The following is a 17,500-nucleotide window of genomic DNA, read 5'->3' on the forward strand; positions in this document are numbered from 1 at the left end:
TATCATTGTCATTATTATCATCATCATTAGTATCATTATCATTATTATTCTATTATCATTATGATCATCATTATTATTATCATTATCAAACGGTTATCAGACAGAAAATATCAACCCTCTCACTTTGAAATATATGTTTCTAAATGTTTTTTTTTATCATTATTCATTTTTGTTCAAAAGTATATATCTATAGACATGATCTCTCACACATGTAGTTTGCGTGTTCCATCCCACACTCACCTAATTAGGCAATATCTATGTAGAGTGAATGTATAATGACGATTTTATGATATTTAGCATTTTATATTACTAGCGACAAAGACAACGGGGTAATAGACAGCTAGTTTAATGTAAGAAAATGACTAATTTGATATAGAAAAACGGAATTAAAAACGGCTTAGGTAACTCCAGGTGAGCCGCAGACGACATATTTTGAATTCTTGCCAATAAATCAATGTAGAATGCTCAATACCCTGTGATCTCTCTGTATTTGTTGATCTCTTATCATCATCTTGCACATCAGACTCGTACATGTTGATGTTCATTCGTTTAGGAATTTTAAAGTGGGTTGTAATGCTTACTTGTAATAGTCGGTTTCAGTCACTTATTTTATTGCTATATTTACCGTTTATTTTACCTGATTTACCATATCCACTATGCTATCAGGTGTAAAGATTATAAAACACGCACAATGACATTTTTTGCTGATTTATTTTAGTAGTGTTATATCTGTAAGTTTCATATGCTAGAATTAGTGAGCGGCAACTTTTAGTTCTTTAATTGATGAATTGATAAAGAGGACAAGTTCTTATGTGCTAGAAAGTTTGTGATTAAGTTAATTGGCTTTTTTTAAAGTGTGAAGAATGGAGATTACTGCAAGTACTTATTTGCACACGTTGGTCAGCAATTGTGGCTTTACATGTACTCTGCAGATAAATCTAACAAGTGTTGTTTGATTTTTTTTTTTCTTATAACATTTATCCAACTTTTTTTCTTTTTCTTCTTGAGACAGCCTACCAAAATTAGAAGGCAGAGTCCAACAAGGTGGAGCTTGGAGTAGCTCCTTATTTGATGAGAAATTATTTGGGAGGTCCATAAGCTATACCTTGCCAAAATATGTGTAATTATTTTAGAGCATGCCAGAATATATGCATGTAGTTATTCAGTTATTGGAGGTTTAGTGAACTTTGCCAAATGTAGGCCCAACAGCAGATGTCTTGTACAAATTTACCATAAAAGTGCTATCAGTATTACTTTTATTTTCAATACTACAAGACTAAGAGTTCACTTATGATATCTACCAAGTATTGTTGCTGATTTCAAGGTTGTGTCATCCCATTTTCTGAGCTTAATTGATTATGTGTGCTACAGTTGTTGATGTTATTAGATATGATAATTGAAATGGCATTTTCATTCCAGACTTTAAGGTATAAAAAATTGAATGTCAGTTATATTGCCTTGAGGAGCAAGAATTTTATTTTTGCATTTAAGCAAAAAATAACAATCTTGTTATCACTTTCACTTTTAAGAGCGGTTATTACTTTTGTGATCAAGGAATGAAACTGAGCATCTAGATAATTGTTCTTGAAGTGAAATGAGCTATCTGTTCCTGTCCAAAACCAAAAATATTTTTGTGTTTTCATATTTTGTTGCATCTTTTTATACTTCAAGAAATGTTATCCATGGTATATCTGCTTCTTATATAAAGTAATTTTTATTTGGTTTTATTTTTTCCTTATGCTTATGTATTTATATTTATTGTAGTACTATCATCCAGCCTCCAATATCTGCATTTTGCCTTTCAACTTTAATTGCAGCATTTTCCCTTGTTATCACCAGGAAATTGTATGGAGTCAGTCATGTAAAGTTGAAGGTTTTACTTAATATCCTTGCTTCCTATATGAGAATGAATGAAGAGATGATAAAGTACGGTACTTTCTTTTGGTTTCATATAGGATACAAAGCATCTTTTTAAACACTGAGACACTATCTTGTGTCACAGAAATGACATCAGTTTAGTGCCACAGAAAGATAAAGACTATCTCTATCAAGCAGGAGATATTGTGAAACCTTCAGACATAAGAGAAGATAAGCTCCTTTGTTACTGAGTGTATGAAATATATATAGATATCAGGCTTATCTTTAAGAGTAAGATCAGGGTAATAAGTGAGACAACAGAGTGCATGCAGAACTTTAATTGATTTTCTGTAGTGAATTGTCATCCATCTAAAAGTGTGTTATATCCATGTTTTAGTGATAGAATATTTTTATTCTAATGAGTGGATTAATTTCTGTTAGGATATCGTGCCTGTGGTAACGAAAGATTAATTTGGATATTTTGTGATTTAATATTTTCTTTATCACTGTGTTAAAATATGCTACTTTATTAGTAATTTCTTTTGGATACTCAATCTATTGTTCATTCTATCATTTTTTCCAGACAGAAGATGGCATGCATTCCGCAGCATGCCCGTGTATGCATAATTGGTGCAGGTGTAGCGGGGCTCAGTGCTGCTCAGAAGCTTATTCAGGCTGGAGTAAAAGATGTTGTTGTCCTTGAGGCTCAGGATAGAATAGGTGGGAGAGTCCACACAGTAGAACATGGTAAGATATTACAATTTTTGTTATTGTTATCATTGTCATTATTATTATGGATAGTAGCTGGCAGCTGTGCATCTCATACTTTGGGTTATTATCAACTTTTAACCCTTTCATGCCAGGATAATGTTATATCATATCATGGTAGACAACCCCTGACACTGGGATGACAACTTTGTATCATGGTAATTCAGCCGGATCAAAGTTGTGCAAGTGATTGTCTGGTGATAGCTGCATTTATTGAAGAGAAATAGTCCTGCAAAAACAGATGTAAAACCTAATTTTAGTATCATTGCCTAAAAAGATTCTTATGCTACAGCCAAGAGCATAGAGGCTGTGATGATTTTATGTTTCCAGTGCTTTTGATCTTTCCATCGAGCAGCAGACTTAACATACACCATGGCATTATTGGTTATAGATTTGAACATATAAAGCTCTATTTTTTTCACAAAATTTTCTGCAATATGTATTTGCCATTTTGACTAAGAAATTTGTCATCACAGGTACCCTTTTTCTGTGCCTATACATATTAGCTAACACAGATATTCCTGTAATTAACAATGCAAGGTGGCCATGTCTTGGAGCTCGGTGCTCACTGGATCCATGGAGAGGAAGAAAATGTTGTCTTTGAGTGGGCCTCGCAAAACAACCAGGTGGATGATGAACCTAAGCTGACACAAACAGGTACTAAGACTTTGCAATTTACTGTAGAATAAGATTTGTTTCACTTTGCTTTTAAATTTGTTTATTTGTCTCTATCTGTCTTACTCTCATTCTTCAGGTATTTTAGGTATTTGCTAAGCTATTATTTTTCTAAGGGTACAATTCTACTTTGATACATTTTCCACCTTAGTTTAATCATGGGCAATGGGTGGGCTGGTTGTTGATGCACTTACCAGATGTTTTGTATGTGTAGCGAATGAAGTCTATGCTAAGAGTATCTATAGGAAATTAAGTGATTACACAAAGGAGAAAGTTGTTTTGAAGTTCAAGAACAGGAGAGAGATATATAGGATTTTGTATACCAAATTGCATGACAAAGTCAGTCTTTATTCATAATGCTTTACCACAGAAATTATATGAGAAAAGTAACATGTCTTTATATGAAAGAATGGTTCCCTTTACACTTATGTGTTGTTACTAATGAAATACAAAGAACTATGGAAGGCTGTTTGTAGCTTAGAGCAGAAACAATGCTTCATTAACTGTGATATTTACAGGTATTGGTGAAACTGTGTTTGTCAGAGAAAATGGGGAAATTGTACCAGCGGAGACCTTCGAAGCTTTTGAATTGGCTTTTGCAAATCTCGAGGAACAGGCGGAGAAAGACTTTCCTTCCTTCCCACACTCTGTTGGGCAGTACTATTCAGAACAGTAAGTGTGGCTCGCATTAACAAGGGTATAGCACATCCATGAACTTTGAATATTTGTATTTAGTAAGATCTGATGGTAATATTACATTTGTCTCTTGGTAGACTTAAATGGAAGTAATAAATCACATCCAACCTCACTTGAAATTTACCCTTTAAATGTTAGGATTGAAGACTGTCATGTATTGATCTGTATTCATCTTTTGACATCCACTATTTTTTCCCTCTGTGTATTTTGTTTAGCATGTGAGGACTAATTTTAAAGTTCTGAACTGATTTACTGTAAGTTGTATTTATATACTTTACTGTATAAATAATTGTAGTATTTAATATTTCACTTTTTCTAGGGTGTTATTCATTTACTTTATTCTTTTTTTTCTTTCTTTCTTTCTTTTTTTAAGATTCAAGTCACTCAACCAATGGGGTGTTATTGGAGAGGAACTGCTGGATTGGAGGGGACGTTTTCAGAACTGCATTGATGGTACTGATTCCTGGTACGATTGTTCGGCAAGAGGGCATACCTGTTACAAGGAATGCCCTGGAAACATTGTGGTCAACTGGAAAAATGGATATCGAGCCCTTCTAAACCACCTTAAGGTTAGTTGATTCAGAATCTAAATAAAGATGGAAATTCAGAGGAAATAACAAAAGACCAAAAGTTTATAAGTTGCAAAGTGTGTGATGTTATTTCAAGACTAGTTGATATAACAGTTTATTTAACAAGTGTGAGGTTCCCTCAGTCACTCTCTGACACAGGGAAATGTACCAAAGGCTAACTAAAATCAATCTGATAAAACAACTATTTTACAGGAGGAATTGCCCAAGTCTTGTCTTCATTTGAATTCAGCTGTAAAAACCATTGACTGGCATGGCCCTTTGGCTTCATCTGCCAGCTGCAATTTAACATTATGGTCAGGCCAGGTAATAAGAGCAGACCATGTTGTCTTCACCCCATCTTTAGCAGTTTTGAAAGCAGTGGTCGAGGAAATGTTCAACCCTCCACTACCAGTGGAGAAGTCAAGAGCCATTGAGGTATTTGTATTTTTTAAATGCTATGTTATATGTCATAATTTTAGTTTAAAGCCAACAATACAGCTGAGATGAGAACATGCAGTCTCAGTGATATGGTCATTGTCAGGTTTGGATAGGTTAGCTTAGGTAAATTTAAGTTAGATTAGATTGGGATAGGTAGGTTACCTACATCACAGTTGCAGGCATACTGTACCATTAGAGCAAATAAAATAGCTTACAAACATTTGTTTAAGAATGTAACATTCCCCACGCCCTAACACAAAAGTTTGCGTTAATGCTCTGTTGCTATAGTTATAGCCACTACCACAACTTTTTATGACTTGGATAGATGGTTTTAAGACCCAGTTAATGAGTGTAGGGAGATTCATTATCTTACATAGAGAAATATACAATACAGATATATATTATAGGGAAATCATCAATTCATTCTTGCTGATTTTATATTCTGATTTGTAATATTTATTATAGATGGTGTGGTGTATGTTGAGCTGCATAATTTAGTTTATAATCTTTTGTAAGTTCATCAGTGAATTAGTGCAGGTTAATCACCATTTTTCTAGCACCTAGTGGTCCAAATCTTTTAAATCTGGACAGAAATTTAGCTGTTTAGCAATAAGCTGTATATATGAATACTAAATTAATGTTTTATTTGATTCAAGTAAGGGTTGATAGTTAGATATTAAAAGAGATATATCCAGTCAATGATTCATGATCTGGATAATCTTTTGAATTATTTGAATGACATTTTATTTTTCTCAGGGCTTAGGGATTGGTGTTGTGGACAAGATATTCATCCAGTTCCCACAGCAGTGGTGGGAGACAGGTTGTGATGGTTTCAGCTTTTTATATAACCTTGAGGAAACTTCAGAAACAATAACAAAGGAGGTACTATACTGCAGCTTCTATGTTTCTTATGATTCCAAAGTAGAGATAATTGCAATGTGGACTCTAGATTCACAAATGGTATGGCTTCTTATAATAATACATCATAGAGACGGAAAAAAATATGCAAAAAAATAGATTATACAAACAGTTTAAAAATTTGTTTCTTCCAGAACTGGGAATATGGAGTCTTAGGCTTCTATGAGGTCTACAAACAACCCAACATGCTTTGTGGGTGGATCACTGGACCAGCGGCTCGCATGATGGAGCAAGTCCAGGAAGAGGAAGTGATCAAGCGTTGTGTTTCCCTTCTGAGGAAGCGTTTGGCACCCAAATTTCAGATTCCTGATGCAGTTTGGGGAAAGAGGTAGACTGAAATAACCCATGGATGTCATTATTCAGATGTAAAGAGACAAAGATTTGTGTAATGAAAGGATATGGATTTATAGGCATTGTAGTCTGGAAGAGGAGATTGTCTCTATCATTCCCATTGCCATTACTATGACCAGTAATTAAAATTAGTCATTACTGTGGGTTATCGTTTAGAATAACATTTAAAAAAAAAAACATTCTGATTTTTCCACATTTTTGTTGCAGATCATCATGGGGTCAGAATCCTTGGATAAAAGGGTCATACAGTTTCCGCAGCACCAAGTCTGAAGCAATGAATGTTTGGGCTGCAGACTTAGCATCCCCTTTGATTAATGCAGATGATGCTCCTGTGAGTGTTGAAATTTGTGTTACCAGTATTTTGTTTATTTATTTATTTTTTGTTGTTGTTTTTGTGTTTATTTATTTATTATGATTATGTTTTAATTTCTTGTTTTTCATTTGATGATATTGATGAAAAGAATATCTACATTATAGTTTTCTCCTCACTTTGCCAGAAAGATATTGTATTTAAAATAAAGTGAAGGTGATTTTAATTTGGGTTTTATTTCTTGAGTAATATACTAAAAGAATAGAAGGAAAATCATTTTATTACTTGCAGGTTGTCTGCTTTGCGGGAGAAGCAACCCATGATTACTTTTATTCAACAGTTCACGGTGCTGTTGAAACAGGAAGGAGAGAAGCAGAAAGGTTGATCCAGTATTTGTCAAGGTAACGTTCTTTGAAGCATTATTTATTTGAATAATTTTTTAGGTTTGATTGAAATTAAAAAGAAGAATGTGAAATAAATGTGTAAATTATGGTTTCAGATACCAAGTGTGAAACTGAGCTTGGAATTATTTCTTTGTCAGATGGATCTTATGAGAGAAAGATAAAAAGTATTAGATATTAGGAAATACGTATGAGGAACTTAACCATGATTTTTATAATTTTTTTATTTTTTTTTTTTATTACGCTGTTGTTTGCCTAGAGTGTGGATAACACTTATTATCAAGTTTGTAGGAGAAGCATCAAACAAACTAACATACATGTTTAACAGTGTCAAGGACTTTATTGGCATTTCAGAAGTCAAGGCTGTCTAGAACCAATAGTAGCAGCAGATACCTCAAATCAGAGAAATGACACACCTTCGGCAGTACAAAACGGTGTCACAGAGAACTCATCCCAATGTGAAGAAAGAAACAGGGCGGTTAAAGGTAATAGTTATGTTTTTTCTGTTTCTTTTTTTTTTCCTTTCTGATAAAGAAAATTAAGTATGTTTATGGTGCTTTTAATATAGTTTCAGACAGAATTGTAAGTAAATAAGTGAGTACTGCTTCTCTGCTTATTAGACTACACATGCATGTTCCATTTCAGCTGACCCATCTAGTAAATTGTGAGTTTTGGCAGAAACAGGTCTCAAAAAATTCCTATACAGTTATGGTTTCTTGCAAGGACACGTCTGATCATCGTTAGCAATAACAGTGCTAAGCTCTGTGCATCTTTAATCCAGAATCATGTCATTAAATCTCTTAGATCAGTAATGGTTTTTTTATTGTATTTTGACTGGGCAAGCAACTTTCTATACACCCTTAGGTCAGGTCTGTACGCTTACCCATATATATGTTCTTCGTACAGGTGCAATCTTTTGTTTATATCATAGTTTTATGATAAATCCTATTGTATTACTAATACGCTAGTATTAACTCTTTGCTCTTTGCTTTAGTATGTATGTAGAAGCAAAATCAGGTCATTTTAGTATTTTAATGCAGGTAGATTTAATATTTTTAAGAGTAGAAATATTCTAGGATATTGGGTTGTGAATATTTAGGATTAGAAAAGTATATTGTAACTTTCATGAGGCTGTTCTAATTGTAATTTGCCAGTCTTTGTCTAATTTTGTGTATGTTTTGTTTTGTGTATCTGAAGATTTTACTCACAATTAAAGTGACAAATCATGTTGTGTTTGACTTTTTGTCCGGATGTATTTGCTTCTTCAACCATTTGTGCAATTAAGATTTAGTAATTTTAGCAAAAGATATACAGATTCTCTCTCTGACTGAAATTTAGTGAACTATATACATGGTCATTATCATAACATCAACAATTACAGGTTCATTCTCCTCATCATCTTCCCAATGCTCCTCCTCCTACCCTTACTTTTACTCCTCTTCCTCTTCCTCTTCCCCTCTTCCTTATCATCATCATCATCATCATCATCTTCATCATTACCATTCTCAGTCTCAGTCTCATTAACATTATCATCATTATCAACATCACCATCTTCATTATCTTCATTATCATCATCATCATCATCATCATCTCTGTCCCTTTCCCCGTCCCCATCTCAACTCACTCCTCATCATAATCACCATCAACAGTATCAGTGTCCTTATCATTGTCATCATGATGAAATATTTCTGATTTGAATTCTTAAAAAAACAGAGCAGAAAACATATTTTGGCCAAATCTACTACAGGGAAGATAAAATGAATTAAAAGATACGATGAACTCCATATGCGAGATTACTCCAGAATTAACTCATTTAGGGACTAAGAGAACTATACAGTAATAGGGCTGATCTCACCCACAAAATCGGCATCAGTTTTGAGAAATGACCCTTTTATTTATATAACTGGCACTATCAAGTGAAGCATGGGGACAAAGATAGATTGCAAAACAGGTGGTTATTGACCTATGAGCTACAGTTGACATGCTGTCATGTCATGATATATAATCACAGATGTCTGTGTCCTGGTCGCTGGGATGAAGTCTCGTAGGAATGGCAAATCCAGTTGATTGTCCTGGTGTGGAGTGGCACAGTAATATATGCCTGTCTTTACCAGTCTTTATTAGGTTAAGACTGGACTCATTAAGAACTAGGGAGTATCAGAGCATCACCTAAAAAGAGATTATTTTATATTACTTCTTACTTATTGCAGATATGCTACAATACATTTAAATGGTTATCTTATAAATGAATGGGGATATGTGTTTGGAAAGAAGATCAAACAAAATTGATGTGAATCGAAAGAAAGTAAATTGTACAACAAATAGGAGTAGAATTTAGAAGTGAAATTTTGTGATTCAGTGATATGGCCAAGTGTTTGTTATTGATGTTGTATGTTATTCCTTTTTTAAACAACAAGAAAACAAATAATCTGACATAATGTATAGAACTTGGCATGCCAAAATGAATATCTTTCATGACTAAAATTTAGGGGACTTAAGGGCCTTCAAGAAAGAAAAAGCAAAATAATGTATTTTGAAAAGCTGAATCATACATTTATAATACATTGTTTTCAAAATTATTATATAAGAAGATATATTCTGAAAGGCAAATCAGACAAATTCACAATAATATTAGCAGAATTCTTGAAACAAAAAGCATCCCTTTTGCAGATGTCCCAGTGCATGTGAAAGTGTGCATAGTAGGTGGAGGAGCAGCTGGACTGGCAGTAGCTCAGAAACTCACAGAGGCAGGAGAGAAGAGTCTGTTGGTACTCGAAGCCCAAGAAGAGTTAGGGGGAAGAATACATACATTCAGACATGGTTTGTATCTGTTACATGCTCTCCCATACTGTATATTAAGATAAGGACAGGTGATTCCTGTTGATTTTTTTTCTTTTCTTTTCTTTTTTTTTGTGTTGTTGTTGTTGTTGTTGTTGACAGAAGATTGATCTGGGTTATGACGTGTGTATGTTTTATAATTTCTTTTTTCAATAATTATTAATAAATTCATGCCAAGATTGTGTTTAATAATATCACAGTCTTTGAACACATAACATACTTTCATGTTATGGTGAATAATCATAGACACAGTTAGTGCCTCGTCATGCCATGAGTCTATGTCCCATTCACCTAGATAAGGTCTTGTTCTTCGTACCCTCAGCCAGATTATTGCCCAGGTACAAATTCAGGTACACTAATGTACAGCCATCTTTGCCTGACTTTAATAGAAATTAGGTTACAATTAGAAAATACTAAATGTTGCTTGTTCTGATTATTTTCTTCCCATTTTGATTGATAATTTTCAGGGGATCATTTGATTGAGTTGGGAGCCCATTGGATGCATGGAGAGGAGAGGAATGTTGTTGCACATATTGCAAAGTTCATTAATGAAGCTGATAAAACTATAACGCTAACACAGACAGGTAAGCATTTAATCATATTTCATTATTGTGAGGATTAATACAATGCAGAATGGTGATGTTATACAAAATATTCTGATAACTTGCATGGAACTGTAAGCATCATCATCAGTATCACCATCAACATCACCACTTTCACACTTTTTCTAAGAAGAAAGCTTTTTTTGTGTCCTCCTCACAAGCAAATATAACCACAGCATCTTTATCCGCCTCAGGTCTAGGCGACAATCGTGTGTTCATCAAGGAGGGAGGGAAAGTCATTGATCCTGCCATTTGGAAAGCATGTCTGGCTGCCTTGGTTAAGATTGAGAAGGAGAGTGAAGATGCCCTAAGGAGGTACCAAGGCTCCTTTGGTGACTTTCTGCATGAGGAGTAAGCGTAGAGAGATTATTTTTGTATATACATAGTGTTTTATTAGATTATTTTATTTTTTCATTTTTGAAAAAAATGGATTGTAATTGAGCTATTGATTTTTTCTGTATCTCTATGGTTTTATTAGGTTAGAATCTGAGTGTGAAAACTTTTTTGATTTTTATAAACTATGATTGTTATAAAAGCCCTCTAAGAGCATGATGCATCATGATGATTAAGAGAAATGATAATCCCAAACAGATTTCAGAAAGTGAATAAATGGGGTGAACTTGGATACGACATCCTGGCCACTTTTGAGAAGTATCAGAACTTCCACAATGCCTGTGATTCATTGGACCAGCTCGGTGCCCGGGGATTTTTGGAATACAAAGGGGAGGAAGATCCTGGAAACCCTTTCCTTAACTGGAAAAATGGATTCTCTACTTTAATTGATTTTCTGAAGGTTGGTCTACAATTTTTTTATTAGTTATTTATGTATATGTGGTTTTGATTAAAAATATAGTTTGCAGGATCACTTATTTTTATTTTGATTATTTGTTAGGTCTACTAACTAGGCAAAGCTTCAAGTTCATAGGACTTTTGTTAGTTTGTCATCAGAATGAGATGGTTTCAAAATTGTTCACAGTAATAGTTTCCATTGATGGTGGAAATTCTGATGGAGTTTTTCCTTCCAGGAGAAGGTTCCAGCAAGCAAGATTTGGACCAACTCTCCAGTTGTAAGCGTGGAGTGGGGCACTGCAACACCATCATCTCCAAGCTGTTGCAGAATTAGGTTGGAGTCTGGACGTATCATTGAGGCTGACCATGTGGTGTACACTCCATCCTTGGGCGTATTGAAAGCAACACATCTTCAGACATTTACACCTCAGTTACCAATGAAAAAAGCTCAAGCAATTGAAGTAGGTTTTGAGTATTAATTTTTCTCTCTGTCCTTTTTCTTCTTCTCCCCCTCCTTCTTCTTCTTCTTCCTCTTCTTTTCCTTCGTCTTCTTCTTATTACTATTCTTCTTCAACTCCTCCAAGAGAAGTTGATTATTTGATGGTGAAAATTGCTTTGATTTTTTAAAAGTGTTCCTTGCTATTAGTATGATGGAAAACCATGCCATAATGATGTGCAAATTTTGAAGAATAGTTGCATTTTCCCATTATTGTGCTGTTTAAAGATTTTGTAACTGATTCATTTACATGTGGAATTAAATGATATTTCAGGGTCTCTGCTTAGGGTTAGTTAACAAGATCTTTATAGAATTCCCATACCGCTGGTGGCCAAGTGACTGCGATGGATTTACAATTGTTCCTGACATTAATATCCGGAGGACACCCATAACCCCAGAAGTAAGAGAACTAAGAAGAGCCTCCTAATGATGAGTGCATTTAATTGGATGTTTATGGAGTTTTGGAAAAGGGGTCTTGGGAGATTTTTCTTCTGCACTTTTGAAGAATAGGATTTTTTTAAGTTACATACTGTCTTGTATATTTGCTAGTGCAAGAAGACTGATTATAAGATTAGGTTGGAACTACTCTTCTATAGAAACTGAAAAAAAACTAAATTAGTCTGTCTGAATCATTGGAGGAACAGTTATTATTGTTCATGATGTGAATATAAAAGAGATCTTAGTGAAATTTCTCTTGATGTCTTTTCTTTTCCCACAGAATTGGCATGAGCATCTTATGGGATTCTACAGTACTCATCGTCAGCCAAGAATGATGTGCATTTGGATTGGGGGAGAATGTGCACGTGCTATGGAGGTTTTATCTGAAGAGGCTATTGCTAAAAGATGCATTTTTGTTTTACGAAAATATCTTGGAGAGACATACACTGTCCCTGATCCAGTATTTTGCAAAAGGTGTTTTTTCGTTTGTTTTCTTTATTTTTTTTTCTTTTTTTATTTCTTTCATTCACTTATTTTGTGCATATTGAGTAAGGATTGTAGACTCAAATCTTGTCTTTGAGTGAAAAAAATATATATCTTTATATATTAACTACTTTCAGGAGTAAATGGGGAAGTAACAAATGGACACGTGGATCCTATAGCTTTAGAAGTATCAAGACTGACAGCATGAATGTATGGGCAGAGGACCTGTCTGAACCTGTGACCAATATTCAGGGCAAACCTGTAAGCAAATATATATTGCTAATATATTCAGCATTTATATGAAGAAAGAGAAACTTGTGCTTATTACTATTATTATTTTTATTATTATTATCATCATTGTTTTTATCATAACTACCATTATAAGTATTGAATGATCATTATTCCTTCCATTACTAAGAAAGAAGAAGTATTTTTCACTGGTGTATGATTTATGCCTCAGCTGCTGTGTTTTGCGGGAGAAGCCACAAGCACTGAATTCTACTCTACAGTTCACGGTGCTGTTGAAAGTGGATGGCGCGAAGCCGAGAGAATCTTAAAATACATAAAGAGGTAAGAGATGTTTTAAGATTAAATGAATTATAGAATGGTATTTGATTTTATAGAAGTGATTGATTCTTGATAGAGTTTTATTTGATTTAAAGGCACCGGAAGCTAGCAAAGGAATGTTAAACATGGAAAAGTTATGATTTTAATTATATTTGATTCCAGATAAGGGAGTGTGTTTTGTGAATACTGTAGAAATATAAGGATATTTAGTGTATTACCTGTATATCCTATAGATATTGTGATTTAGAAATTCTTCAGATTTCATATAAAAGGTTTATGCACTGATATGTTATTTGTTCTATTTTTTGGTTATGGTGTTGTGTTATATAGAGATATACTTATTTATATCTAACTTATTCTGCTAGATTTATAACATGCAGAACGAAAAGGCCTTGTTCTGCTATAGTTCCCGTATGGTATGTGCAAAAGCTTCAGTGTGTGTGCTGCATTTTATTTTTATACTGAATGTATTATACCATTAGGGTATTCACATTTTCAGAAGACGAAGCCTATCTTCATAACATTGTAATGGGCGTACGGAATGTGAAGTTAGAGTGACCCAAAAATTCGTCTGGAAACCACCCTTTGTTTACCTCTTTTACTTAGTCTTGAAGCATGTGTTGCAACTTATGTATACCTCAGTTTTAATTATGTATGTTGTTCTAGTACTTAATTATTTGCTCAGAAAGATGATACTATATTTTGCTATCTTATACGGAGTTTTATATATGTATATATAATATTCCACGAGATATTAAAGAATAGATGAATCTATGTAAAATATAATAGTTTACCATATAAGTTCCTAGTTTTCTCTGGTGTATCCCCACCACATTCTCTTTGTTTTAAGGGTACTCTATTATATTGTACTGGCACTGTATTAACCCCACCACATTCCGTTTGTTTTAAGGGTAATCTATTATATTGTACTGGCACTGTATTATATCCAGGTTGTATAATGAATATTCTCCTTTAGAAATAGATATGTATTAATTTCGTTACTTAAAAGATTGTATTTGAGTTATAAAAATTATGCATGTATGGAATAAGAAGGACGTAATGCTTGTAATATATGGGATTTGAGTAAGAGTTAAATTATTATATACTTATGATATTACACCCTGATATTGTCACAATAACCACAAAGAAAGAGAGGGAGAGACAGGAAGAGAGGAGTGCCATTTAATCAACACGAAAAGAGAATGGTTAGTATCTGGAATATCTGAGGAAAGAAAGGACACAATAATGTAATAATAACATTAATAAAAGTATAAAGTGCTATAAATATCATGTGGAGAATAAAGTAAAGTGATTATTTGAGATAAGTGTAGAAAATAGAGGTAAAGAAGATATCTCCTTGACAGCTCCTTGCTGGTGTGGCACTGTGGCACCGTGGCACCCCCAGACACACCCCATACCCTATTGAGAATTTAAAAGCCCATTCAGAGAGTGTAAGTTTTTTTGAAATTCATAATAAAGATACTAAATGATCGGTTTGCAGTTGAAAATTATTATGGTTTAATAATAAAACTACTCAGATCTTATATAATGGCATGAATAGTATACTTCTTTTATTTGTTTGTTATAAACATATGGTTAGTTCCTAAAAGAAGTATTTTAGTTATTTTTTTGATATTTTATATTGTATTATCATTCCTAAAATATAATCTTTGATTTTAGGAATGGTTTTTTTTTTTTGTGTGAGTGGTCTTATTCTGAGATCTGGTTAAGAGGAGAGAGGAAGATAAACTTCAAGAATCTCTTTAGCAGTTGGAAAATATAACCAGAGTGAGCAAGATTACACTGTAAAGAAGAGGGAAGAAAGAAGAACGGACAAGAGAAGAATGGTATAAGGTTGGAGTGCGCTCAGTTGATGAGTCGGAATGATTATGTTAAATTAATGAAAATGATAGTAACGATTTATGACGTAAAATATCAATAAGCACTTTAGTATATCTATTTGTTTGATATTACCCTTCTCTCAAGTACCTCTTAGGTTGAAATTAGATCATAGTGACCTTTGTGATTTTGATGACATAGTGCCCTCTCTTGATGACGTCAGAGTATATTCCAAAGAATTGAGGGAAATAGTGACAACATTCAAGTGGGGCAAACAGGGTACTACACCATGATGCTATGTCATTGACTTTAGGTTATTGAAATTAGATTGTTTTTCTTTTCATTTTAGCTTTGTTCTTATATTGCATTGATATCACTGGCTTTCAGCATGGAAAAGCATTACTTTATTGCAGAACTTCCTTGAAGATATACTTCTTAACAGAGACATTTTTATGTATACTTTAGCCATGCATACATGCACACATACATACATTCAAACACACATGTACATACACTTACACCCATGGATGCAGTCATGCACACACATACACATGCACCCATGCATCCACATACATACACACTCACTCACACCCTCACACATTCACACACTCATACACTCACACACTCACACACTCACACACTCTCACACTCTCACACACACACACACACACACACACTCTCACACACACACACACACACACACACACACACACACACACACACACACACACACACACACACACACACACACACACACACACACAAACAGATAAAAATTTGTGAAGAGATTAAACATGCACTCACTTCATTAACACAGCAACCTATTCATTCTTCCACAGTATGCCTTATCCTCCCTCAAGCAGACAGACGACAACAAGGGAAAAGTACAAAGTCATCATAGTGGGATGTGGGGCCTCTGGCATTGGGGCTGCACGAGAGCTCACAGCCAAAGGGATCAACTCTGTTCTCATTCTGGAAGGTACGGCCAGTGTCTGTAGGTGCATTATATCTTTTATTTTTTTTATTATTACTATTGTTATCATTATTAATATTGTTGTTGCTGCTGCTGCTGCTGCTCCTGCTCCTGCTCCTGCTCCTGCTCCTGCTCCTGCTCCTGCTCCTGCTCCTGCTCCTGCTGCTGCTGCTGCTGCTGCTGCTGCTGCTGCTGCTGCTGCTGCTACTACTGCTATTGCTACTGCTACTGCTACTGCTACTGCTACTGCTACTACTACTACTACTACTACTACTACTACTACTACTACTACTACTACTACTACTACTACTACTACTAAACACTAATTACTATTACTACTACTACTGCTACTACTACTACTACGACTACTACTACTACTACTACTACTACTACTACTACTACTACTACTACTACTACTACTACTACTACTACTATTAACCATTAATTACGAATTACCCTCACCACCACCACCACCACTTCTACTAATACTTCTATTACTGCTATTACTACTACTGCTGCTGCTGCTGCCACTAATATTACAATTATTGATGTTATTGTTATCATTATTAGTGGAATTGTTGTTGATTTTCCTGTTGTTATGATTATTGTTGATTTTATTATTGTTATTGTTATTAGTAATATTTCCCTCATCATCATTATTATTATATTATAATTATTTTCATCATGATTATTAGTATCATCATTATTTTAGTTATCATTATTACCATTATGATTGTTATTATTGTAATCATCATTACTTCTGCAATTCTTTTTATTGTCTATACCCAAACAATACTACAGCCAATGATCGTGTTGGCGGAAGAGTCAACACAATCCGAACCCCCCCACAAGGGGTAGTAGAACTTGGAGCCCAGTGGATACACGGAGAGGAAGGAAACGTCATCTACCAGTATGCAAAGCCAAGAGGACTGATACATCACAAAGTGTCAGTGGATGGGAAAGGTAGGAAATGAATACTTTTGGTTTCGCCAGCTTGTTGTGCTAGCTTTGGTGAATGGATGGTCATAAGTAGAAAATTGGGTTTCTACACTGAAGTGAAGTGAGATTTAACCAAATTGATTTTTGATCATTTTTCTCATATTGTATTAAGTGTATCCTTTACTTTTAACTCTATAGATAATTCATGTGAACTATGATAACCCTGTCATAGCAGATCACCTCATTTTAGAACAAAATAGCAAAAGAAGTTTAAGGAAATGTTTAAGTCAGATTATCTGAGGTTTCTTGAAAGTATATTTCATTTGCAAGGCTCCTAAGACTGTTCTTCTGTTGCAGAAAGATTTAAGTGCATATAAGATTTCACATTTCTTTGTTACAAAGACATATCTTACAAAGCTCAGAGGAGGATCATATCACTTAGAAGCTTTTCACAACACAGGTGAATTTTACATGGAGAGTGGAAAGCTGATACCAGAAGATATAGTGAAGGAGGTGGTAGATCTGCTCAACGAAGCTGATAGTGATTGTCAAG

General features: G+C 34.3%; 1 protein-coding gene across 6 annotated transcripts in view; it reads left to right on the forward strand.

Moving 5' to 3' along the window:
• The first annotated feature begins 230 nt into the window (after nt 1-230).
• LOC113827452 (uncharacterized) overlaps nt 231-17,500 on the forward strand; it is a 26,662-nt gene continuing 9,392 nt past the window's right edge. Inside the window, exons 1-23 of one of the 6 annotated variants that reach the window (XM_070135310.1) lie at nt 231-411; nt 2,441-2,604; nt 3,166-3,282; nt 3,819-3,972; nt 4,370-4,565; nt 4,779-5,000; nt 5,760-5,885; nt 6,056-6,249; nt 6,480-6,603; nt 6,874-6,983; nt 7,338-7,468; nt 9,654-9,803; nt 10,289-10,405; nt 10,618-10,774; nt 11,015-11,216; nt 11,449-11,673; nt 11,983-12,108; nt 12,427-12,620; nt 12,767-12,890; nt 13,090-13,199; nt 15,875-16,014; nt 16,810-16,971; nt 17,408-17,500. The exon at nt 17,408-17,500 is cut by the window's right edge and continues 148 nt beyond it. In XM_070135310.1, the coding sequence (XP_069991411.1) occupies nt 2,448-2,604; nt 3,166-3,282; nt 3,819-3,972; nt 4,370-4,565; nt 4,779-5,000; nt 5,760-5,885; nt 6,056-6,249; nt 6,480-6,603; nt 6,874-6,983; nt 7,338-7,468; nt 9,654-9,803; nt 10,289-10,405; nt 10,618-10,774; nt 11,015-11,216; nt 11,449-11,673; nt 11,983-12,108; nt 12,427-12,620; nt 12,767-12,890; nt 13,090-13,199; nt 15,875-16,014; nt 16,810-16,971; nt 17,408-17,500 (3,331 nt within the window). In that variant the 5' untranslated portion in view covers nt 231-411; nt 2,441-2,447. Of the gene's footprint in view, nt 412-464; nt 564-592; nt 732-764; nt 823-880; nt 900-2,118; nt 2,233-2,440; nt 2,605-3,165; nt 3,283-3,818; nt 3,973-4,369; nt 4,566-4,778; nt 5,001-5,759; nt 5,886-6,055; nt 6,250-6,479; nt 6,604-6,873; nt 6,984-7,337; nt 7,469-9,653; nt 9,804-10,288; nt 10,406-10,617; nt 10,775-11,014; nt 11,217-11,448; nt 11,674-11,982; nt 12,109-12,426; nt 12,621-12,766; nt 12,891-13,089; nt 13,200-15,874; nt 16,015-16,809; nt 16,972-17,407 lie in introns of those variants that run through there. The other 5 variants (XM_027380335.2, XM_070135309.1, XM_070135311.1 and 2 more) reach the window with 5 other exon arrangements.

Source organism: Penaeus vannamei, chromosome 20, assembly GCF_042767895.1.
Source record: "Penaeus vannamei isolate JL-2024 chromosome 20, ASM4276789v1, whole genome shotgun sequence".
NCBI classification, from domain to species: domain Eukaryota; kingdom Metazoa; phylum Arthropoda; class Malacostraca; order Decapoda; family Penaeidae; genus Penaeus; species Penaeus vannamei.